The sequence below is a fragment of the Agelaius tricolor genome, unplaced genomic scaffold, assembly GCF_023055355.1.
Source record: "Agelaius tricolor isolate 1412-34295 unplaced genomic scaffold, bAgeTri1.0.p SCAF_18, whole genome shotgun sequence".
Classification (NCBI taxonomy): Eukaryota; Metazoa; Chordata; class Aves; order Passeriformes; family Icteridae; genus Agelaius; species Agelaius tricolor.
In genome coordinates, this window is record NW_027269278.1 from 10,188,453 (window position 1) to 10,213,122 (window position 24,670).

General features: G+C 40.9%; 1 protein-coding gene across 2 annotated transcripts; it reads left to right on the plus strand.

Annotated features, from left to right (window-relative positions):
* The first annotated feature begins 868 nt into the window (after positions 1 to 868).
* SMAD5 (SMAD family member 5) lies at positions 869 to 23,403 on the plus strand. Of its 2 annotated transcripts, none has more exons than XM_071443254.1 (7): positions 869 to 1,019; positions 10,446 to 11,061; positions 12,302 to 12,553; positions 13,723 to 13,842; positions 14,476 to 14,697; positions 17,412 to 17,668; positions 18,580 to 23,403. In XM_071443254.1, the coding sequence occupies exons 2-7, from the start codon at positions 10,659 to 10,661 to the stop codon at positions 18,721 to 18,723; spliced, it is 1,398 nt and encodes a 465-aa protein (XP_071299355.1). In that variant the 5' UTR covers positions 869 to 1,019; positions 10,446 to 10,658; the 3' UTR covers positions 18,724 to 23,403. The 2 variants fall into 2 exon arrangements, with proteins under 2 accessions (XP_071299355.1, XP_071299356.1); XM_071443255.1 differs by having other exon boundaries at positions 10,528 to 11,061.
* Positions 23,404 to 24,670: the final 1,267 nt, after the last annotated feature.

Below are 24,670 nucleotides of genomic sequence, written 5' to 3' on the forward strand. Positions count from 1 at the left end.
CATGTCACACAATGAGGACGGCAAGAGTCTGTCCTATAGTGGCATTATACACAGTAGGAAAATCTTCATCTGTGCAATCCATTCTATAGCCATCCTTGACACCGCTGACACAAGCTCCACTAGGTATTTTAGTAATTTACTCAGAGACACAGCCCCTTGAAGGACCTCAGCTGCTCCAAGACGTTGTGGATAACACCCAGAGATGAGGCTGGGGGGACCATCCCACTCTCTACAACACCTTGGAAGGAGGTTGTAGCCAGGTAGGAGCCGGGCTCTGCTCCTGGGCAGTGACAAGACAAGGGGGCACAGTCTTAAGCTGCACCAGGGGAGGTTTATGTTGGACACCAGGAGGAATTTCTTCACAGAAATGGTGCTCAGAAATTGCAGGGAGCTGCCCAGGGAGGTGGCAGTCACTGTTCCTGAAGAGTTTCAGGAAAGACTGAGCGTGTCCCTCAGTGCCATGGGCTGGTTGGCACGGCGGTGTTGGTCAGAGGTTGGGCTCAGTGATCTCCAACTCTTTTCCAGCCCAAGTGAGCCGGGGGCTCTGTGAGAACAGCCCCGGTTCCCAGGGCAGCAGCGCACGGTACGGCGAGAGAGCGCCGACCCTCGGCCCCAGCAGTGCCCGCCATCGCAGCGGGACCTTCGGGGCCTTTTCTACTGCTCCGTTATGTGAGACGTTACTTTCTGATCACCGAACCCCGCACACTTATTTAGTAATTCATTATTTGTGTTTATTTCGCTCCCTTTCACAGCGCGGGGCCAATTCCCCACAGGGCCCCTTCCCACACGGCACCCGGGCCGGGCCCGGCCCTTTTCCCGCTTCCTCCCGCCGCCGCCGTGGCGCGCGCGCGGCCCCGCCCCACGCACATCCGGGTCCCGGCGCTGGCCCCGCCGGCCCCGCCGCCGCTCCCGTCCCGCCGCCTCCCCCGGCAAAGTTTCGCTGCAGCAGCAGCGGCGGCCGCGGCCCAGCCGGCACCTCACGGACACCCGCCCCGGGGAGGCCGCCTGCTCCGCGCCGGGTGGGTCGGGGCGGCGGGATGGTTAGGGAGGGAGGTTGCGGGCCGCGGGGTCGCGGCGCCGCGAGTCGGGTTCCGGGCGGCCGTGAGGGTGCGGAGGGAGACGGGGCCGAGGCCTCGGGCGGGCCCGCGGTAACACGGGGGTCCCGCCGGGGCGGGAGGGCGCGGGGAGCGGCCTGCGGGGGAAGGAGCAGCCCCGAGAAGGAGAGGAGAGCGCGGGGCCGCCCGCGGGGCTGCGCGGACACGCGTGGTGCCGGTACAGGAGCGGACACCGCCGGGCTCCGCGGAGGCTCGAGAGGGTTGTCTCTTATTTTTGTTGTTTGGGTTTTTTCGGGTGTTTTGTTTTTTGGGGAGGATTCGAGGACTCTCTTAACTGGAGTCAGGCCTGAGCGAGCGAGGGGAGAGCAACAAACACATTTGCAGGCGCTGGTGAAGAGGCGGGAGGCGATGTGCGGGCTCACACACACACACATACACACACACACACACACTTACACACTTGTCCACCTTGGCCTTCCTCTCGTGTAGCCCTGACAGCTGCCTGCCAACAGATGCACAGCTTCGGGGATTTAGAATGGCAATTTTTGTCTTCTGCGGGTTGTAAATTTAATAGAGGAAATATGCTCTTGCGGTTAAAAGCACAAGACTGGAAATCAAATAATCTGTGCTTTGTTCCAGTTGTGGGGTTTCTAATGTGACCTTAAGGTGATTGAGTGATATTTCGCAGGAAAGTGAGATAGGGAAGAACTGATTCAGCAGTAGTGTTTAATGTATTATTGAACAGGTTCAATAATAGTTGTTGAGTCTCTTGGTAGAATAGGTAGGGATTTAGAAATTCCATGCAGTGAATCACTTGGGCTCACTGCTGTAACAAAACCTCCAAGGAATAACTGTCAGAATTTGCATCAGCAAAGTTTTGTCTGTCATGGGAAATTAGATTGTCAGTATATGATGGGTTTAGATGAAATCTCATGCTGTTTTCATTCCTTCGTTAATTTCAGATAATTAGCCTTCCATGGGTGGCTTTAAAAAGAATGAAAACTGAAAGGAGCGTAGTTGTTGCGTGTGTCAGTTACAGAAGTTCTGCTCAGAATATTTTCCTGGTATTCTGAGGAATCACAGTTTGACTGGAGTAAAGAAAAAGGTGCAAACACTTGCAGGCATGTGCCTGTGCTCATCAAAACCTGTAATGCTTTATGAAGTTGGCAGCTAGTGGTAGTGGAAGTTAATAGAAGCAGCAAATAACTTAATTGAAGATGTTTCATAATTAGTGTGTTGTAACTTTTGAGAGTGCCCTGTCTGTGTTGGATTTAATGTCTTAATCCCTACCGTTTGATAGTGGTTTACTCTTACCTCTGATATTATAATTTTGTTCACTTGGCCTTGAAATTGCTGCTAAGTGACTAATGCCACTTATTTCTGCAAAATAAAACCCCAAGAAACCATGTGCTTACTGGGATACCTACCTTTTTCAAATCTTTCTTTTCCTTTCAAATGTGGAGGGCATACACTTGAGATAGGAATTTTCTCTTTTTCTGAAGAGGACTTTCCAGGTGGAAGCCCAGATGGACAGTGGTGATGGGGCTGACAAATGGAAAAGAAGGAAGAGAGGCTTCTTCTGCATTTCTTTCTATTGATGACAAAAGATCACAACAGGGTGTGCTGCTGTGTACAGCTGTGTGGGTGGGTTTTTTTGGTTTTTTTTCAGGGTTGTAGTTTTAACCTCTAATGGAACTTGAAGGAACAACTGTAATTGTTGACCCTGTACTATTTTGTACTTGTTGGAAGTCAGATTTTTAATCTTGCACCTGGAGTTGGTGATCTGTGCAGAGGTTTTTTATGATCACAGAATATTATTTGAGCTGGAAAAAACTGTCTCCCAAGATGGAGTGCTCATGCTTAATTAAGGAACTTTTTGGGCTTATTTGAATGTTCTTTGCAAATTATGTTGAGATCTTTAATGCTTTGGAGGACATATTTAATTGCAGAAAACTGTCCTCTATTTTCTTTATAGATGTCTAAGGAAAGTGCAAGGGACTCTTTTATTGCTCTTGGCTGAATTACATACCTGCAGAAATACCCCTGTGGCAATTCTGTGCAAGTCCCTGTGTCTTCCCTTCCTTCCAGTTAAGGCCTTGCTGGCTATAGTCATGTTTGTTTGGGTTTTTTTAATTAAAATACAAGTTTCTTCAAATGTCTCTGTTAGATTTGGTGGGATGAATTTTATTTTAATCTGTTACTGTTTCTTTAAAGATCTTTACTGATTTTTTTTTAATAACAGGTAAGCAGCTCGTGTTCAGAATGAGAAGATTTATTCTTGTGTGAGCTGAGTGCACTTGAGATATCTTCATGGCTAACGATAAGCAGCTCATTAAAAGCCAGCTGAGCAGTAATTTAACACTTTTGCCGTTATCATTAGTCACAGTGCAAGTTCCTGCCCTGTTTTCTGGAAGCCTTTTTAGCCCTGTTCCTGTGAGCACGTAGAGGAGTTTGGCTGGGCTGGGGCGCGCTTGACCAGCGTGGGTTGGCGTGGTGCAGGACGCTGCCTGCCAAGTCCTATCCCCACTGACCTACCAGCAAGGTTGTGCCTGCCAGCACTGTCATCCTTGACAGAGGATCTTTGTCAGAGTCCCTGCTACTGATACACCAACTATGAAGTAGTGTCTCTGAATTCTGGGTCAGTGGATGTCACAAACTGACAAATTTAGAATACTCTGCCATTCATTCATTCTGTGCAAGGGGGAAAAAAAAACCTTGTTGAGTTACTATTGTCAGTGTTCCCTCCAATCCTGTAGCTTTTGTAAACTTGTCACAGGCTTAATGCAATTCAGTTGGAATGAAGTGTATACACACACACACACATATACATCTTTATTTTTTGTCTTCTTTTAAAGCTTTTTGGCTGGCCCATTTTCCAGGTTATACTTTCTGCTGCCAACTCATATATTTAGAATCTTGGTCTTTAATGAAGGTCTTGCACATGAGCGTTTACATTTTTAGAAGGCTTTGTCCAGCTTGTTAATTTTTTAGCATACTTTAGGGTTTGTGAAAAGCACAAGATGTCCTTTATTTTCCCATTTTTGTTTCCAAGTGTAGTACTGAGGTCATTCCTAATCATCCACTTGCTTGTCCATGTCCAACCTACCAATGGAGGCATAGGCCTTTGTTTTCATGTTTAGTGAAATGTAGCAGTGCTTTTCTCTGGAATTTTAATTAAGAAATGGATTCTAAGTTGTAGTTATCTGCTTTGGTTAGAGTAGATCTTAAATAACCTTAAAAACAGGAGGCAGTTTCAGGGCTGTCTACTGTTGATGGTGGCATTTTCCAGCATAATGCTTCTGCTGGAAAGTGCCACTTAGCTGAAACAGAGAAGTGAGAAAATGTACAGTTCTGATAAAACACTTAAGGAAGACAGGTTTTGGTTCTAAGATGGAAATTACAGTTTTGAGTATTTCTGCATAGGCTAATTGCTCAGTAATTAGTGCAGCTGCAGAGACCAGGGCCATGAGAGCATTGGATTTTTTTGTTGTAAATGTGGATGCTTTAAGAAATACACTATTTTAGGCATAGCAAGTTTTGGTGTTTTCTCCCTCCCTCTCCCTTCCCCTGTATCAGAGTTAAACTCAAATTTTGCCATGATGCAGAACAAATTCAAAACTGTTCTTTGATTATAATTTTTCTGAGCTTTTATTGGCATCAGATGGAAATGAGGATGCTTTGGAAATGCAGTGGAGCTCTCTTGGCCTGGACCTCTTTTGTGGTATAAATCATTATCACTGGTATTATTTTTTGACGGTAGTTTTGAGGAAACTTTAAGAAGAAGCAGAAGCATCACTTTGCTATCTGAGTTACATCTTCCATGTACATTGTATTACTTGCTGCTTGTGCTTGGCCTCAGAGTTTGTTAGGTTTTTTATAAGAGAGTGCTGGTTAAATACTTCTCAGCTGACAGAGTTAAATGCTTCAGCATTTTTTTTAAGCTATGTTAGATGGTGTACAGATGTGGAAATTAAAAGCAAAAGTATTGTGTGAGACAGCCCTGTCAGCAATTGTCAGTAGATTTTTCTGTTTGCAGGGCAGTCACAGTTAGTAAAAGTTTTGAAGATACCAGATAGTTTTTTTGTCTTCTTGTTTATATATATTATCAGTTAGATGATATTTCCTTACAAGGCATGTTTGAAGCAAGAAATCTAGTGCTAGGGTAAAAGCACTTACCATAGATTTTGGTCAGCAGGATGCCAGTTCTCATGAAAATACCACAAGTTCCTTTTTGATATGATTTATAAAATCTCTTTGATCTTTTACTTAACTTCTTTTGCCTCTTGTCCCCATAAGTTTTTTTCATTGGTGGGATTCGTTGTGGCTGAGATGTTGCACAGGGTGATTGAATAGAAATCTTTTCTATGGAGAGGCTGTGGCAGTGGTTTGAAGGATGCAGGCCCTTCAAGTTCATTGAACAAGTTTTTTAATCACAGTGTTGTCTTAGGATTTGTTCTGTGCTTGATGTGTATGGAGAAACTGTGGAACTAAAATTTCTGCTGTATTTGTTTTCAAGAAAAAACTCTTAATAAATGTGCCATTGCATGGGACTGTGTGCCAGGCTACAATGTAAGCTTGGGAAAATGATAATAAAACCCAAGCACAATCCTGCACAGTTCCTGTCAGGAAATTTATAAGGAAAGAAGGATTTTAATAAAGCCAAGTGAAATGATGTGTGAGGTTGTAGTTTTAAAGAAAGTATTGATCTGTGTATATAGCATAACACACTATAATATACTACTGCAGTTCAGTTTCTGAGCTTTCTGTATGAATATGTATGTTAATGTGTGTATGGAGTCAAAATAGTTGAGCATTTCTGAGTTTGAAGGGCAATAAAGTTGAGAGCAGCTTTAACTGCAGAACAGCTTTAACTGCAGATCTGCAGCAGCTCTAATGAACTCCCAGTTGTGCTGTGCTTATAAGTGGTGCTTTGTTTATTGTATGAAGTTCAGTCTCAAAACAGCTTCTAATCATCAGCAGTGAAGTTCCTTGTTTCACATTGGGTCTGATGCTACAGGAGGCTTCCTGAATTTGCAAACAAGTAAATTAGTGGGAAGAGAATAGTCCTTGTACATGTGAACACAGCCTTAGTGCTGGCAATAGGAAGGGATGAGGGTCATTGGTTTTGCCCATTTTAAAATGGTTTTACCCATTTTATTCTTGTGCTTGTGAAAGCATCATTCACTGCCCTGTTGCTTGGGATGATGGTTTGCTTGGTTAATGGTACTTCAAACCTAGATTTTGCAGGTGGGAAATTGGTTTGGAATCAATTGGAGAATACATTACATACAAAATGCATCTCATGAAACTAGGTACACCATATTTAATGTTACATTTTCTGTTCTGCAGTGACTCTTGCTCAGGTCCTTTAGCCAGAAGGAGATTCCTTGGTATGGCATCAAATGGACCTACTGAACTTGCCAGTTTAATGGAGTAAGGCTAAGGAAATTTCACAAGAATTGATGAAGGGAAGTCGAGTTGCTCGGTATTTGTGATGGCAGATGGAAGGTGGTAGAGTTCTCCCACTGCTTAAATGAAATATAGGTTCTGTTGTTGGCCAACTTTGTTTAGATCTGGCTGAAGTATTAATGAGGGGCTTCAAACAATGGATCTGTTCACCCAACTAGTTTCCTTCCATTTGCTGTAGTCATTAACAAGAACTTTTAAAGTATAAATAATGCATGCCCCAAAGTCTAATTTTGATACAACGATTACTTCCTTTTATACTTGCCCTTTAAAAGCCCCCTCATGCTACTCCATGTAATTCATTACACTCACTCCTAAAAGAGTGTTTGTAGCTTTTTTAATGTAACACTGTGGTTTTCTGTTGATGTTCTCTTGTAGCTTGGCTGAAAAGTTACTTAATAAAAGAAGGTAATGCATAATAGACCCTCTGCCTCTTAAGGAAGCTTTTTTTCCCCATGAAAGTTGTTACCAGCTGTGTCTAGAGGTGCAGCAATAAGAGTAATTTGTGCACCATTGAATGAAAATGTGACTTTTTAAAGCATTTGTTTCTGTATTCAAAGCTCAGTGATGCTCTGTGGTACTGCAATCACTGCTCATAACTTGGGCTTTTAAGCCTCAGAAGAAATTGATTGTAAGTACAGATGATCTGGGGAAGCTGTTCCTGGCAGATGTCAGGATTACTTAGAAACCTTTCACAAATTAGATGCTGAAATTACAGCAAATGCAAGTAAATGTTCTAAATGTGGTTTGTGCCACACATTCAGAAATCTAAAAATCCTGCATGAATTGCAATTTCTACATGGAAATGTTTGGTTTCTACTTAAATACCTGAACCTACAGCTCTGTGGCCTTAAATAGCTCATGAAGCCAGCTCATGATTCATGAACCTTTTTAACTCTGCCTTGTTTTCTTAAGAAAGGCAAAAGCTGTAAACCTTCAGTGTTTTGCCATCCAGAATGAACTTTGGGCAGGTGTGCAGTGAGATAAATTCAGTGTCATTTTTTACTTGTCAAAGCCTATTCGTATTTTGTTGCAATTTCTTTCTTGGCCTTGATTTCCTTGAACAGGTTCAAATACACTTCTACTGAAGAGTCTTTAAAGCCTCCTAAGTGGCCAGAATGGAGTCACAGTGAATTATATTAAGGACTTCAACAGTCCCATTTTTCAGTGGTTACAGTTACAAGCATGTATGCGGAAACTTTTTTTGAAGAAGTTGAAGCAGTTTTGATCAAATCTGTTGATCAGAACAGTGTGATCTGTTCTGATGGTTCTGAAATACTTGTTTTACCAGGTTTTGCTTTTGTTGGTGAACCCTCAAATGTAAAGTTTTTAGAGTTAATTATGTTACTTACTGTGAACAGATTATTTCTAAAATGATAGTTTGTAGGACAGTCATTTATCATAATTCCCTTGCCACTTGCCCTACAAATACAAATTACTGCAAAATATCATCTTAGTAGAACTGTTCCAACTTGCCTTCCTTTTAGTGAGCTTGTTTATTCCACGAGTGTATTTGTGGGTAAATGATGTTGAAATTGTAGAAAATAAATAAAGTATCTTTTCTACTTGATCCATTATGTTCAAAATAATGAAAAACAAAATAAAATTTTACATGATCGTAGCATAGAATTGTAGATCTTTACATTTGGTTTCTTAATACAGATGGGGCTCCTGTAATGGGATGGATCAGGGGATGTTTGTTAAGATCTCCTTTGAGCTCAACTTAACTAGAGGAATTTCCAGTGCATCTTCTGCCTTGATGATGCATAAGATTCTTTGAAAGCATAGCTGAAAGCAAAAATAGAACATTTTAATTGTCTCTGGTCTGAGATTCTAGGTGGGTTCATTTCCTTTTCTAGGGGTGTGAGCAGTTGCTGATCTTGCAGCTATTGAATGTATGCAAGGCTTGAAAGTAAGTTAGTTGCAACTATAAACAGCTTTTACTTTTTGAAACAGTAAACTTTTATCCTCAGTAAAAGAAAAAATTCAGTCTGAGTTCCTGGCCAAGTTTATTTCCCTTTATGTATTTCCTGTTACTTTGAAGGGTGCAAAGATTCTCATGTGTAATAGTCCAAGGGATCTAAATTAGTCTGAAAGTGCAGACATGGTGATATTTCTGAAGAAAACAGGTGATATGTAATTATTTGAGTTTTTTCCTTTAGTTTTTTTCTCAATACCTTCTTCTAGGGAGTTACTGAAGCAGTGGGAGACTTCTATTCTCTTTTTTTTTTTTTTTTTCCATTTTGTTTTTTTTTATGAGAGCTCTAGGAAGAAAAAGACCTTCAAACAGTTTTTCTGTTTGTTTTGCTTTTCCGATTTTTTTTCCATATTACTGAAACAAAGTTGAATAATCAAACAACTACCAATGGGATTAAGCTACTGCATGAAATAAATTGATTTTTTTCCTGTAAAGGAACACCAGGTGTCCTTGGGATTGTTCCCTGCTTTCCTCACCCTCTAACTCCATGATAGAAAATATAGGATGGTTACACTTGGGACATAAATGCCTTGCCTAGGGATGTTTGCTGTAGCTTTGGCTGCTGGTGCTTAGCACATGGCTTTGTTACATAGAAGGATCTGTCCAAGTGCCTGAGTGAGCCTGTAAATGTGCCCAGACACTTGAAAAGCCTTATCAGGTGACTTTTAGTTTATCAAAGATGGGAGGAAAAGAGATCTTTGTGATTAAATGTAGCAATCTAAGAGAACCAGCATAGAGATATTTAACATTTTGCTCCCCCCCACCCCCTTTTTCTCTTATGTGCAGATTTGGTGTCTTGGGCTGGGGTAGGTGTTCTAATTCACCGTGGTTTATCAAAAGTGGAGAGACAATGTTGTTTGGCAGTCTCTGTAGCAAGAGAGGAAGCATCTTTTGTTATTGACATCCTTTCTCTTAGCTCTGCTCTTGCTTTTTGCCAGCTGCTCATTGTCTATACTTGCTTATTTAGTATTCACAAGGGATTTTACAAGTTCTTATCAGTTCTTTGCCACAGCCCATCATTTCCTCTTGTCATCGGTACTCCTTAAATTGCTGGGGGGAGGATTTGCATTAGGACTGGTGAGTGGTAAAACACCATTCATGAGCCAGTTGTTCTGCTCTTCTCCTTTCCGAGGCACTTTATAGTAAAGGTCACATTTCTAATGCTTACTCCACCACGTCTTTTCCCCCCTTCTTTTTTCTGGGGAGAAGAAAACAATTTTTTTTTTGCCAAGGCTAAAAATATCCAGCTCTTCAAATACTCTTCTTAAAAGATATAAGGAAGTGCAGCATAAAATTAGCTACAGCTAAAAAAAGGTTGACCACCTCTCTGGGTGGCTGGAGAAGGTTTGGTTTGTGCTTTTTATTGGGTTTTCTTTTAATTGTGCTATGTGTTCTTTGTCTGCAGTTTCTTCCTAATTTCTTTTCATATTCTCAAAAACATGGGGTAACTAATTAGAGCCCAAGAAAAAGCAGATGCTTTAGGATTTTTTCCTTTTTGGAAATAAAGATCCATTTGAGAAGCTGAGTATTTCCATGCAGTATTGGCCTTGGAACTGGTGGTTCCAGCCTGCCTCTTCCCTGTTTCTTCAAAGCAAGTTTAGTTTTCTAGTGCAGCACCATGACAGGGCTATATTGCTAGTTTGAAAGTATATTCCTCAAGCTTATCTTGTGAGAGAAAGTGATCAGTTTAAGGAGTGTTAATGGGAGTTGTGCTGTCTCTACTGACCATCATCCCTTGGTGGTCCCTATTCCCACTAATCAGTAGTGCAAGCTTTGGGGACTGATCACTTTTTTGGAGTGGGGTCGTAGTACTTCTGGGATTTGGTTTTGAAACAAAGTCAGGTGCAATGCTAGGGTTGAAAGAGGAAGTCTTCTCATCTATGCCTTTTGTTTTACCACAGCCTTTATTTGTTTACTAATTCCTTGTTCAATTATCTTTTTACTAGAACTAAATTGGAGGAATCCATCATCATTTTTGATGCGAAGGCTTCATCACTGACATCTCTATGTTCATTTGTCACCCTCCAGGAAATAATACGGCTCATCAGCTGCAATAAGTGCTTTGGGTGTACACTGACATTTATTTGGAAAAAAGCAAATTAATTAACAAAAAAACCCAACAGACAAAACCCGACAAACTTTTTGAAGACTTGTGTCAAATGACGTCAATGGCCAGTTTGTTCTCCTTTACTAGCCCAGCTGTAAAGCGTCTGTTGGGCTGGAAACAAGGAGATGAAGAGGAAAAATGGGCAGAAAAAGCTGTTGATGCTTTGGTGAAAAAGCTGAAAAAGAAAAAGGGTGCTATGGAAGAACTGGAGAAAGCCTTGAGCAGCCCAGGGCAGCCCAGCAAGTGCGTTACTATCCCCCGCTCCTTGGACGGACGGCTGCAGGTTTCTCACAGGAAGGGCCTTCCCCACGTCATCTACTGCCGTGTGTGGCGCTGGCCGGATCTGCAGAGCCACCACGAGCTGAAGCCCTTGGATATTTGTGAATTTCCTTTTGGATCCAAACAAAAGGAAGTCTGCATTAATCCATACCACTACAAGAGGGTGGAGAGCCCAGGTATGTTTGAAAGTTACTGTCGGAAAAACTGAACAGAATCTTTAGTAACCACTTAACTATTCACTCCATCCTCCTCCTCCTCTGGTACTGTACAACCAACTGAAAGTGGTGTGTGAGGCAGTTTGGGAGAGGAATGTTCAAAGGGTACATTACTGGTGGGGTTTTGGGGAGGTGTGTGGTCCATTCTGTACTAATGGTCCGAGCTGTTTTCTTTGGGATTAGTCACCTTTAACCCACAGACTTCTTTAGCCTGCTGCCCTTAAAGTTAGTAGCAATCTTCTCCTTTGTTGTGAAATAGAAAGCAGTGATGTGTGCTTTCAGATTCACTTTCTTTGAGAAACTTGTTTCAATCTCAGGCCTTGGAAGGATGTTGGTGGCTGCCTTTCAGGGGCTTGCTATTTAATCAGTGTGTGACATGAACTGAAAAGATGAAAAATAAAATTAATAAAATTCTAGGGTGGTAGAGTTCCCCACATGACTTCCAGCTAGGAGACAGCAGAGATGAATAGAAGCAGGAGATGTGATCAGTTAGAGGGAGGTATGTGTCAGATGTGTGTCAGGTGAGGAGCCTGCTTTTAAAATGTGCTGTGGGAAAGGTGAGGAGGATTGGGATTGCAGTGGGAGAGATGAAGAATGTTGCTCTGGACAGTGTGGTGGGAAGTTACTTCCCTTGCTCCCCAGAGTGGTTGTAACTCTGCTGCATTGACTGTAGTGCTCAAGTGCACTGCTGCAGCACTGGAATTCCAAACTCCAGCAGTGCTGAAGCTAAAATATATGGCAGTACAGATTTTGTTTCTCTTCAGTGGAAAGGACAATATGTAACTGTAGAGTTTGACTGTAGTAATAGAGACTGTATTCTCATTTTCTCTGATTTGCTAACGTGTGCAGATGTAAGTTTTGCGCTTCTGCATCAGTGTTTCAGTATGTGCCACATGTAGCCTGGTTTAGTTTATTATATTTTAGAAAAAGGTCACCTTCTGGTGCTGTGAAATATGTGTGTGTTTTTGTGATTCTTGCAAGAGTAAAGTTTGAACCTTTCATTAAGAATGATGTAAAAAATGCAGGAGAGGATGGGGTAGAGGCATGCCACATTCATCCCCTGCTCCTCTTTCCACCCCAGAAATAATAATTTCCAGAGTTGAAATTATCACGATGAGCAGAATAGCACATTATTGGTATCTCTTACCTTATATCTCAGGTTTTAACCTAAATGCATTTGGGATTTGTTTGTTTTTTGCAGTTCTACCTCCAGTGTTAGTGCCTAGACATAGTGAATTCAACCCCCAGCACAGCCTGCTAGTTCAGTTCAGGAACCTGAGCCACAACGAGCCGCACATGCCTCACAACGCGACGTTTCCGGACTCCTTCCAGCAGCCCAACAGCACTCCATTCTCCATCTCACCAAACAGCCCCTACCCCCCTTCTCCAGCCAGCAGCACTTACCCAAGCTCCCCAGCCAGCTCTGGGCCATCCAGTCCCTTTCAGCTGCCAGGTGAGTACAGCCTGAATGGCAGTTCAATAAAAATCATTGAAATGTCACATGTTGTTGTGACCCGTGACCTCAGGAATTCGTGGTGTTTGCCATAAATGGCTTTTTCTTTTGCATTTTATGGGATTTTATTCCTAGTTTTGACACTGGTCAGAGTTAATTGTTACAGTTTTATTTTTCCAACTGTTTTTTGTCATGGATGTAATACTGGTGAGTTTTTTTGCACAGCTTCACTACAGAAGTAGTGAAGTAACTAATCCATACTTCAGAAGAAGAAATAGCAATGAAAAGAAACCAAAAGCAGGATGCCAAACAGGAAGTTTACTGATGTCTTTCACTGAATAAAATAATTTAAAATATGGTGTTTAACTGGAAAAAAGAACCATTTTTGTTGGGAACAAGTTGGATTAAACTGATTCTGTTTAACCGAGTTGGAAAACACTGAAAAAACAATTCATAGAGACAAAGGAAAGAAGTCTTACTGATTCTGTGTGATTATTGGTGTGGTGTATAAAGCCAGGAATTTAATAGAGATTTTATTTTTCCATTAGCTCAGTGGCCTAATCTTTGTAATCTGGTTGCTCAGTTCCCCAGAAGTGTCCCAGTCAGAGAGCATCTGTGTTGGCCAAGTACTGGGGTGGATGCATTTATGGGGCACAGTGGGGTGTTGCCACACTCAGTGCTGTGCTGTTGGAAGAAAACAGATCCACACCTCTGTAATGAGCTCAGCCTGCAGGAGCAGCAAATCCCCCAAACTCTTCTAGGCCTTTGTTATACTAAGCAAATAGTTACTTCTTCTACTGCTTTGTTTTTGAACACTGAGAAGAGGGTAGGCAAGAAAGCTTTTGTTTGTGTGACAAAAAGGGGGAAGCAGAGTCATCCATCCCAAATGCAGGAGTGCAGGTATTAAAGGAAAAAAAATGCAGAAAGAAAAAAGTGCATCTCTTATTTTTTTTCAAGTTTCCAATCTTGTTATTGGTTCCATAGGTAAAATTTCAGCTATTGCAGGAGTTTACTGTAAAGACAGCTGGCTGTGTTCAGATTTCTTTGAAAATGAGGCCAAATTTTTTAACATCTTGTTTGGTAATATTTTTGTATGTTTACAACTGTAGAATGTATAAATAAATACTCTAAATTGTTGAAATTTATTCTTATTTTTTTCATGTTTGTAGCTGATACTCCACCTCCTGCATATATGCCCCCTGATGAACAAATGGGGCAGGATAATTCACAGTCTATGGACACAAGCAATACAATGATCCCTCAGATCATGCCAAATATTTCTACCAGAGGTAAGTTGTATAGTCTGGTGTAAAATTACATAGTTTGGTGTCTTGCAACTCATGACCAAACTGAATGAATAACTTCAAATCCAGTAAATCTTGCTGGTAGGTGGAAGCAGTCCTCCTAGCCCCTTACTCTGGCTGTAAGAGACGTAATTGAGAAATAAAACTTACCTTGCTTATTTTTATTTTCATCTTTTCCTTTCAAAGCCTCAGGTGCATAATGTTGCTTACAGTGAGTTGAATTTTTTTTCATTCTTTTTCTGCTACCTTTGTCTGTTGCTGGAATAACATTTGCATAAAGGCTCTGAAAATAGAGTCCCAAAATACCAGTTATAACAGATTTTTTAAAAGTGGGCAGAAGGTTTATGTTTTACCTGCTATCACATAGTCTGTTCTCTGTGTGTGTGTGTAAGGTTGTTTTTAATATCAGGCTTAAAATTGGAAAACAATCATCAAATCAACTGGCCAGCTAAAATGCACAAAGGTCAAAATCTTTAAGGTTATAATCAGGACACTTCTTGCCCATCATAGTTGTTTACTCTGATTTTACTTAGCTTGGTGTTTTGGAAGGTCTGCTTGACACTTGTAGCTTTTGTGTTTTAACTCTTTCCTAAACTGTTCCTTCCATTTGCTTTTCAGATGTTCAGCCTGTTGCCTATGAAGAACCCAAACACTGGTGTTCCATTGTGTATTATGAGTTAAATAACCGTGTTGGGGAGGCTTTCCATGCATCTTCCACAAGTGTCTTAGTAGATGGCTTCACAGATCCCTCCAATAACAAGAACAGGTTCTGCCTAGGCTTGCTCTCCAACGTGAATCGCAACTCAACGATCGAGAACACTCGGCGGCACATTGGCAAAGGTAAAGCTGGGTTTGTCTTATGGCAAGGGGAAAGCTGGGTTTGTCTTATGGCAAGGGTAAAGCTGGGTTTGTCTTATGGCAAGGGGAAAGCTGGGTTTGTCTTATGGCAAGGGTAAAGCTGGGTTTGTCTTATGACAGAGGTAAAACTGGGTTTGTCTTATGGCAAGGGTAAAGCTGGGTTTGTCTTATGGCAAGGGTAAAGCTGGGTTTGTCTTATGGCAAGGGGAAAGCTGGGTTTGTCTTATGGCAAGGGTAAAGCTGGGTTTGTCTTATGGCAAGGGTAAAGCTGGGTTTGTCTTATGGCAAAGATAAAGCTGAGTTTGTCTTATGACAGAGGTAAAACTGGGTTTGTCTTATGACAGAGGTAAAACTGGGTTTGTCTTACGGCAAAGGTAAAATTGAGTTTGTCTTATGACAGAGGTAAAACTGAGTTGTCTTATGAACCAAGTCTTTGGTTTTATTTCTCTACACTGCAGCAGTGATAATTCTCAGATGAGAATGCTGGAGGTAATCTGAGATGTGATACATTATCTACCTCTCCAGTATCAGAAAACAACTTAGTTGGGTATGGTTTGATTCTAATTAGTCAGGAATTGCCTGCATTTTTCTTTGTCACTAATTAAAAAGACTAAATATTCCCCCTGCCTTACCAAAATAGATTGCCATGGGGGCTTGCTTGTTAGGGTAAATGTAGTGATCTGTGTTTCAGCACCAAGAAACATTACAGGATATACCATGATACTCCACATTATATCTGCTTCTTAAATTCTGCCTGCATACACCTTTGCAGTATGTCAGAGATTTTTTTTTGTTTTGTTTTGTTGTTGTAAGGTATTACCTTCTGTCTACAGTATGTTCAAATATCTTGGTGAGTTGGCAGCAGGACTTTGAAGTGCTAATGCAAAACTGCAAGGGCTCATTTGTCTGAGTGAATCCATGGGGCGTGGATGTGTGTGGGAGGGATTCCTGGAGACAGCAGGTTTTGCAAGATCTTCTAGTTTTCCTTTACTGTTTTGGCTGATAGTACATAGAGATGCACAGTTTTCATCTTGGATGGAATGTGCCTGGATTATCTTAAATTGTAGAACACTTTTTCTGAATTTTTTTTTTTGTGATTAACTCAGTCCTGAGAAGAGAACCCTCTTTCTCTTGCACATGTTTAGAAGCCTTTTTACCACCTAAGAGCATTTGGTAAAGATGGTCTTGAGTTTTGATTGATGAAAGTTCACCCTTTCCCATAACAATCTTTTAATTAGAAATAACTATAAATATGACAAAATTTTGCAGATAATTTGGAGACTAGAAGTTCTATTTGTGTCTGTTGGAAACTTGGCCTGTGTTGCAGTTGTCCAAAAAAAATTTATAAATAAAATAATATTATAAAGGAGAGCAAGTGATTTGTGGGGCGTGGGTGGTTTGTGAGGCTCTTTTGTTTTGGCTCACCCCTTTTAGTGGTATTGGCAGAGAAATCTTGTGCATCTGCCTAAGGTCAGAAGTGTAACCAGGACCCATCATCATTGTAGAATAGTAATGAGCTTTAAAATGGCTGCATCTCTAATAGTAATTATTGAACTTAAACTTTGCTTTATGGTGACTCTTCTGACAACAATTAAGGTTATTTAGAGATAAAATACTGTTTATTTAAGGTTTTTGCTTGAAAGGTCTTGAGGTTTTGCCTCCTTAGAGCTAGTCAATCCTGTGTGCTAAGGTTTTTTACTGTAGCTGGCAAGTGGTGGTCACTGTCTTTTTAAATAAATAGGGTTGTGTTGTGAAAATGCAGTCTTGCCCACCCCAGATTGTGACAGCTGCTTGTAGTTGTTGAAGCCAACAGTTCCTCTGCAACCTCCATCCTACCTTAGTCCCAAGTGGCTCTAGCACTGTTCACAGCAGTGGCTGCTGTCTGATGGATTAACTTGCATCTGTTGACTTGCTGCAGCCTCCTCTGGCACATCACAGGATGGTCCTTAGTGGATTCTCAGGGTATTGCAGGGATGACTTAAACAGAGCTGGATCCCAAGCATGTAAAACTGGCATAGGGGAGGGAAGGCAGATTCTCAGTGAAGCAGCAGGCAGCAGATGAGTTTGGGTGCTGAAGGGATGGGCAGCTTTTGTATATTAATTTTTAGTCAATAATAATGTTGTATAGACTTCAAAACATGTGCCTAGCTGAATGCAGACAGATGTGATTAATCTGGGGGCTGTGTTGATGTTAAGGTTTGTAAACCCTGATGGTAATTAAGTGGAGCAGCTAGTTGGACTTACCTGTCCTTCAGCTTGATAAAATGTGCTGAAAATCTGAGCAGACTGTGGATATTCTTTCTCATTCATGTCCCATCACTGACCCTTCTCCCAGGACACACCTATTTCTGTTCTACTTGGCATAGGTAGAAGCTGCCAGGTGTATAAAACTGGGGTTTTAATAATAAATTCACATAAATTCTCTAGAAAAATAGCTTGAAATAACAATTGAAATGTGGCAGTAATTTTTTCATTCTATTCTGTAATTGATCAGAGAAGGACATCTAGTGGCTGGTGTACCATGACACTGCTGTGTTGAAATGAGGGTGTGTTATAATGCAAGCAAAAGCTTTCCTGAAAACCTCCTCAGGCAGAAACTTACTCTTTTTTTCCCCCAATAAAATAGAATTTAAGATAACTACCTCGAAATCAGAGACAACAAAGTAATTTGAAATGTTCTTATCTTTGTTTTCAAGGAGTTCATCTCTACTATGTTGGTGGAGAAGTCTATGCTGAGTGTTTAAGTGATAGCAGCATATTTGTACAGAGCAGGAACTGCAACTACCACCATGGCTTTCATCCAACAACTGTATGCAAGATTCCCAGTGGATGCAGCCTGAAGATTTTTAACAATCAGGAGTTTGCTCAGCTTTTAGCTCAGTCTGTCAATCATGGATTTGAAGCAGTATATGAGCTCACCAAAATGTGCACCATTCGAATGAGTTTTGTAAAGGTAAATTATTCTGAGGGTATTTAAGTTTATTGTGGGGTTGGGTATTTAGCAGTAATTCCATTAGCACTGCAGCAAAGCTGTTCTGGCCTGATGTGGTTCTTTTCAATTATAAATATATTTAAAGTGATTAACTGAGGGGGAAGGCAATCAATGCAAGAAAGGAAAAGCACAGATTTTATATTGAATGTTGGCTGTGTATTCAGTTACTTTAGTATTCAGGACAGGAATTTATTCATTATGGTTGCTGTAATTTTGTTAAAGGAGATTTAAGTTCATGGTCTAAATTTCAAGCAGTAAAGTGAATAACAAGTCCACTAAAAGAATGTTAGTAGAAAGGAGCAAAATTATTGTAGAAAATCTTCAGCTTCTTCAAATGGATTATTAGTTTAAAAAAATCCCTGGATATGGAAAAAGGACATGGTTTCAGTTCCTGAAGTCAAGGTGTGCTGTTACTCTCACAGGAGTGTTTCCTGAGTATTATTTAATCAAGATGTTGTCTGTCTCAGGTTTAGTGTGGAGTCCAAACTTGGGCTTTCCAGGTGTTCTGTTTGCATCTTGTCCCAAAGATGTCTCACTGCTTTTGTCAGTTATGTCAAATACTGCTCAGTTTGAGAGTGTGGAGGAGAGGGACAGGAGGTTGAAAGAGAAGAGAGATGTGGCCATGGCCAGGAGTCATCCTCAGGAGCTCCACAGGAGGCTGTAGCATGCATAACTTGATTCAGGATTCCAGGTGCAGCTTCCCTCCTGCTCCTTCCCAGCCTCGGGTTTGTTCCTTTAGATCAGTCTGGATAGATTGGGAATTACCTTCAGATAAATACCTTGAGATCATGATTTCCTGTTTCTTGTTGGTAGTTATTTTAAAAGACAATCATGTCCTCAAATTGATCAGTACCCTTTTGTTCATTTTCTAGGGCTGGGGAGCTGAATATCACCGGCAGGATGTCACGAGCACCCCGTGCTGGATAGAAATTCATCTTCATGGGCCCCTCCAGTGGCTGGATAAAGTACTTACACAAATGGGTTCTCCTCTTAATCCCATCTCATCTGTTTCATAGTGCTGCAATTCCACCTTCAGCCTTATTTTTAGTGAACTTATTCTAATTTTAGAGAAACTTCCAGTGGATACTGTGAGCTATATGGAGAATGGATCTTATGATTTAACTTTTTTTTTTTAGATCCCTTTGTGACCAATTCCATTGTGTATAGCTAATCAGTTTTACATTTCAAATTGTTCTTGTGATGCTTAAGTGACAGTTGAGCCCTAAGGGAAAAAATAGTCTATTGAAAAATTCAGAACACTTTTCCCCTTCTTCCCCTTAAAACTTAAACAGACAAATGTCTTAACTGGAAAACCTTTTTGTCCTGTAGGGACAAGAATTAATGAAGACTGACTTCAGAAAATAAATACATATCATAATTTGGGATTTTTTTAATGTGTTTTAATGAAACTGTTTGAACATGTGCAGCTCCAGCTTGCAAGCTGTATTTTTAGCTTAGTGTTTTAACATCTTGACATCTGTCATAAGCAAAATTAGACTTTATTATGGCTAATTTGCCTCAGATTGAACAATGTGATTTTTTTAAATGTACACATGAAATATACTTTTTACAAATATTGGAGTGGTGTAAAAACACTTGTATTTTCTATTGGAAAATGCTGTCATAAACACATTGTATATTAATGCAGAATAGCAGTTCTTAGCCTTTTCCCACTTTGGTTTTGTAATATCTCTTTTAACCACCATTTAAAGTAGTAATTGATCCAAGGTAAACATCCTGCACGGTTCTGGAGTAGTGATTCTTGTTTTGCTTTGATTTACACTCATGCCGTTTGGATTTGGTTGCCAAGGCTATTTCTTTTTAGGTACCTTTCTCTATTTTAACATAAACACTACTATTTGTAAATGGCAGTGCTTACTACTTTTTGGAAGGAATAAGTTTTTTGTTTTCTTTTTGGTGTTCTAGCTCTTTATTTTACCAGTCTGGAATTGATCTGTGTTAGGCCTTTTTAGTCTCTCAGTAGACATTATGCAGTATTAGTGATTACACTGTATTTAATTCACTTTCAAGTATGAGTTTGAGTCTCTTTGAAGACTGTGAGTGGCTTAGCAAATGAGTAACTGAATGCAGAAGCTTTTACTTCCAGATCATGTAATTTAATTCAGACCTCTTGGTAATGACCAAAAGTAATCACTTCTTTGTAGCCTGCATAAAACTGTGCTCTTGATCCTGTCCCTGATGGCAGGGCTTCAGTCAGAAGACTTGTAGCTGTGGTTGGCATCTTTATGGGATTGAAGGACTGTGTTAATATGACAATGGAATTTCTCTCTCACATCTAAAGAATCACAGAATGTTAAGGGTTGGAGGGGACCTTAAAGATCTCCCTGTCCCAACCCCCTTTTCCATGGGCAGGGACACCTCCCACCAGACCAGGCTGCTCCAGCCTTTCTCCAACCTGGCTTTGAACACTGCCAGGGTTGGGGGCATTCACAGCCTCTCTGGGCAACCTGTGCCAGTGCCTTACCAGCCTCAGTAAAGAATTTCTTCTGTATGTCTAAGCTAAATTTGCCCTCTTTCAGTTTGGACCTGTTACTCCTTGTCCTGTCACTACAGTTCTAGACAAAGAGTCCGTCTCCAGCTTCCCTGTAGCCCCTTCAGATGCTGGAAGGTTCCCATGAGGTCTCCACTCAACCTTCCTTCTCCGGGCTGAACAGCCTCAACTTTGTCAGCCTCTCTTTGCAGGGGAGGTGCTCCAGTCCCCTTACCAGAATTGTGACCTCAGGACTTGCTGCAGCAGTTCCATGTCCTTCTTACACTGGGGGCCCAGAGCTGTGCTCAGCACTGCAGGTGGGGTCTGACCAGGGCACAGCAGAGGGGGCAGTGCCTTCCCTCCCTCCCCCTGCTGCCCATGTTCCTTGGGATGCAGCCCAGGACTCTGTTGGTTTTCTGGGCTGTGAGTGCTCAGTGCCAGGTCAGGGTGAGCTTTTCATCAGCCATCACCCCCCCAGTCATTCTCTGCTCTCAGTCACTCCTGTGCCCAGCCTGTGGGTGTGTCTGGGATTGCTGGGACCCAGGTGTAGGACCTTGCACTTGGCTTGGTTGAACTTAACCATGTTTGCACTTGGCAAAGTAGAGAATTTAAACACTGTACTGAACACTAAAATCAGTTACATAACATAGACATATTTCTGTCCTTTATATCATAAAAAAGAGGCTGAGAGAAACATGTTAAGAAAATTAGAAGTGAATTATATACAAAATTTTGCATGCAGAAAGACCCTATTATATTTTTTAAACTCACCTTGCTTTTTCTCTTTCCTGAACACCTTTTCAGAAAAGGGTTCAGTGTTTGGGGGAGAGACTGAAAACTATTATGCAAATACTTATTAAAAAATGTGTTGCAGTTAATTACTGCAATCCTGAGAAAATTATTTTTTAAACAAGTTCTTGTGTCTTCTGTTGAATGACAGTTTCTCCTCAAGTGTGGAAATCGTGCATCGTATGGTACCTAAGTAACAAATGATCTTAGAGGATAAGAATTGTTTACGTGTCATTAAAATGTTTTTTATGAATTGCCTTAAAGGAATAAAATGTAACACTTCTGCAGAACCCTAATGTTCTCTTGTACAGGAATTTCTGTATTACTGTTTTGGTTTTTTGTGTTTTGTTTTGTTTTTTTTAAACAGTTTCTCAAGTATGTTTGAAAACAGATGAGTGCATCTTCAGGAGAAGGGGAGTAACATTTATCTGCCACTTAGCTTTGGTTTCTTCCCTTTCATTCTTTGGAGCTGCAACCCACAGACAGTTCTTTTGATTGAATAAGATGCCAAGTCAGTTGGCCACAGGATCCTGCTTCTATTTTCTTCTTGGGGCCTGACATTTGTCAAGTTGCTGAATATGTATATTTAACACTACAGAATATTATATTTCTTGACTAGCTTATGTAATAAATGACATGGCACATTGAATTAAGGAAAGATTGCAGTTGTAGGTACAAGATTTTACTTTATCCAAAATGTTTTTCACCTGGCTTCTCTCTGTTCACTTGTATGCTTATATGTGGCTGACTGAATGACTCAAGAATGGGTGCTGCAGTGGGTGCTGTGAGCCAGAGCTGGTGTTTAGTGCTAGTATTGTGGTTAGATTGGCTACCCATGCACTGAACCATAATTTCTGCAATAATATCCAGTTAACCCACTTCTGATGCTGTCATTAAGTACTGAAGTGCTCTGGCATTTTTCTGCTTTGTACATATTCTGGAACTGCAGTAGCTGCAGTGCTGGGATATCCTTGTGACTGCTGGTTTTGGCAGGGCAGGCTTGCAGGAGCAAACCCAGTCAGGTTTGTCTGCATCCTACATCTCTGTCCTTCCTGGTAGGGCTTTTTGGGAGCTTTCTGGTTAGCAGATTTTGTGTGCTACTGGTTCATGATGTTGCTAATCCTGTTTTGTTCATCTATGCTGCTGATACAATATTCAGATCTGGGTGCATGGATAGACTGGATAGAAAGTTGTTTGGTGCCAACAGTGTGTAAAGTGTCACCAGAGCAGGGAGTGCTGCTCCTGGTAGAGCACACTGTGCAGAAATCACCCCTGGCCTAGAGAGAGGGATGGGGAGATGGACTCAGCCAGTGGTGTGGTAGTGGCAGATGGAGCCTTTCCAGTGTAGCCCAGCTCAGACTGAATGTTGCTCCTCAGTAAAACCTCATTTGGCTCTTGTAGTGTGTTTTCTTCTTTCTGGGCCTTTTTCTGCTTTGCACCAGCCCCAGCACTGGTTGACAGCTTTGGCAATACCAGCAGAGAGCCTGGAGCAGGCTTACCCTGGAGGCTTTCCTGGCAGTGCTTTTACAGTCCCTGAGATAAGGCAGCAGCTTGGCTGTGCCTCCTCACACACCTGGGCCTTGCTGGCAGCCAGGCAGTGCCTGTGTGTCACTCTCATTAACTGCATCAGGCATGAAGGGCTGACACTGGGCTATAGAATCTACAGGACCAAAATAAAACCACCTAGCATGACTGACCAGTGAGGGACACATCTGACAGAACAGCCCAACAGGCAAAAGAATGATGAAACAGCCCAGGTGTTACAATTCAGGATAGAATTGTTTAAAATGTTGGAATTATTTTAGTTTTGCTTGAAGCAATGATTTTTTTTTCCCCCACAGTATTAAAATGTGAAAGTTGTCAATTCTTGGGTGTAAGATTAACTTGGATTCTTGCAGTCTGACTCTAGAGGACATTGAAATGTGTCAGGCTTCTTCACTAGTCTGAAATAGTAACTTTTTCAGGATGCTGTTTTACTTGCTCAAAGTGCTGGTGATGGTTTCTGGAAAGGCAAAGAAACAAACAAAAACCAAAAACAAAACCAAACCATTTTCTAAATGTTTTGCTTCAAATGACAAACATGTGACTAACTTTCTTCTGGAGTTGTGAAGTTTCTGTTGAGGAGGGTTTCCCATTCTGAATTCAAATCAATAGACCAAACCATCAGATTACAATATAATGTTGCTTTCTTGTGCTGCTCCATAAACCTGCTTCTGTGTTTGTTGCAAGCATAACCTTTATGCTTTTGTTTACATTGTAGAAAACACAGTTCTAGCAATGAGGTTTTTTCATTTAACTCTAAACATCTTTTTATTTTGTTAATTTTAAAATTACTAGGTTTTGCTATGTTATGTTTTTAAAGATATTTTTTGCATACTGCTGCTCATATTTCAATAAACAAAACAAAAACCCCACATATTCTTCTGATTTCCTTTCTCTGTACTTCTGTGTCTCAAGTGTTTGTTTACAAGGGTTAATTTATCCCGTGCTGATGCCTCTCCATGTCCATATTCCTCCTCACACAAAGGTGATCCTGTCATTTCAAGAGTACTTTTCTGTAGCTTTTTGGAAACTTGAAAGCTGCTGTGCTCTCAGAAGCAGAGACTTAAATTATTTCCTAACTTCATTTTAAATAGTTCTTTTTTCTTGTAGAATGCAGCTAGCCAAAATGGTATCATTTTGATAGTACTTATGTAACTCTTTTTTGTACTGCCAACTGAAGTATTTCTGTGAGACCTCAGCAATCTGCTGACTGTTGGGGGTGGTTGGGGGTTTTTTTCCCACTGTGGCCAACCATAACATTTTGAACCAACTCATCGTGCCTGAATGTGTTGAGCTTGAACTGCTGACCAAGAGCCTTTCAGTGAATTGAAGGCTGCTCAGATATCTCTTGTAACTCAGTACTGCTGCAGTAAAATGTACATTTAGAACTTTGGTGAACTCTATGTTAGCTTCTTTTTAAAGACTGAGGGGAAGAAAACATTTCCCTTGTTTACCAAGATACTGCAGAAATAGAGGGTGAAAAGTGGTGTGCATATATTAAATCTTTTTTTGGCAGGATGAGTACAAAAACACTGAATCCCAATTCCACAATGACAACTGATTTTGCTGGTATAAAACTGAAATGAAGATGGTGATACAACTTTATCTTGTCTGGGCTTCCTGCTTTGGGATTTAATTTTACCAGCAGACTGCCACCTGCAGTAATGCTCTGAAATTCTGACATTTTCTCAATAATAAGAGCTTTTTTTCCTCTGAATGAGAATCCAGTCAGTCACTCAGGTAAAAATGCATTTTTTTAATTAAACTCTTGATACTGTACTATTTTCATGGGTTTGCTTCCAAGACAAGGATTGCCATGAAAATCCTCCAGAAGATTTACTGTGGTAGTATTACACAGATTATACAGCCTAATTTTTGAGATCTCAGATGAAGTTTCAGTGGCTTATTGGCTTTCCAGAAGCTTTATGTGGATTTTTATGGGCAGTTTTTTAAGTAAAAAGCAAGCAAACAAAATACTTAGATTATTAAAAGTTTTAAATAATGTAGAAATGAAGAGGGTTTTTTCTTAATCTCACTGGTCTTTCTGCAGAATTTGGAGGTACAGTAGCAACTCTGGGAGTAGGTGGCCAAAGCAACCTCTGAAATTCTTTATTCATGAGATTTTTACAAATGGAAAAAAA

What these genes read in the sequence shown, in the direction of transcription:
- SMAD5 (XM_071443254.1), top strand. Translation starts at nt 10,659, where the DNA reads ATGACGTCAATGGCCAGTTTGTTCTCCTTTACTAGCCCAGCTGTAAAG. An exon ending in CAGTCCCTTTCAGCTGCCAG is followed by an intron (nt 12,554 to 13,722) that starts GTGAGTACAGCC and finishes TCATGTTTGTAG; the next exon opens with CTGATACTCCACCTCCTGCA. An exon ending in TTCGAATGAGTTTTGTAAAG is followed by an intron (nt 17,669 to 18,579) that starts GTAAATTATTCT and finishes TTCATTTTCTAG; the next exon opens with GGCTGGGGAGCTGAATATCA.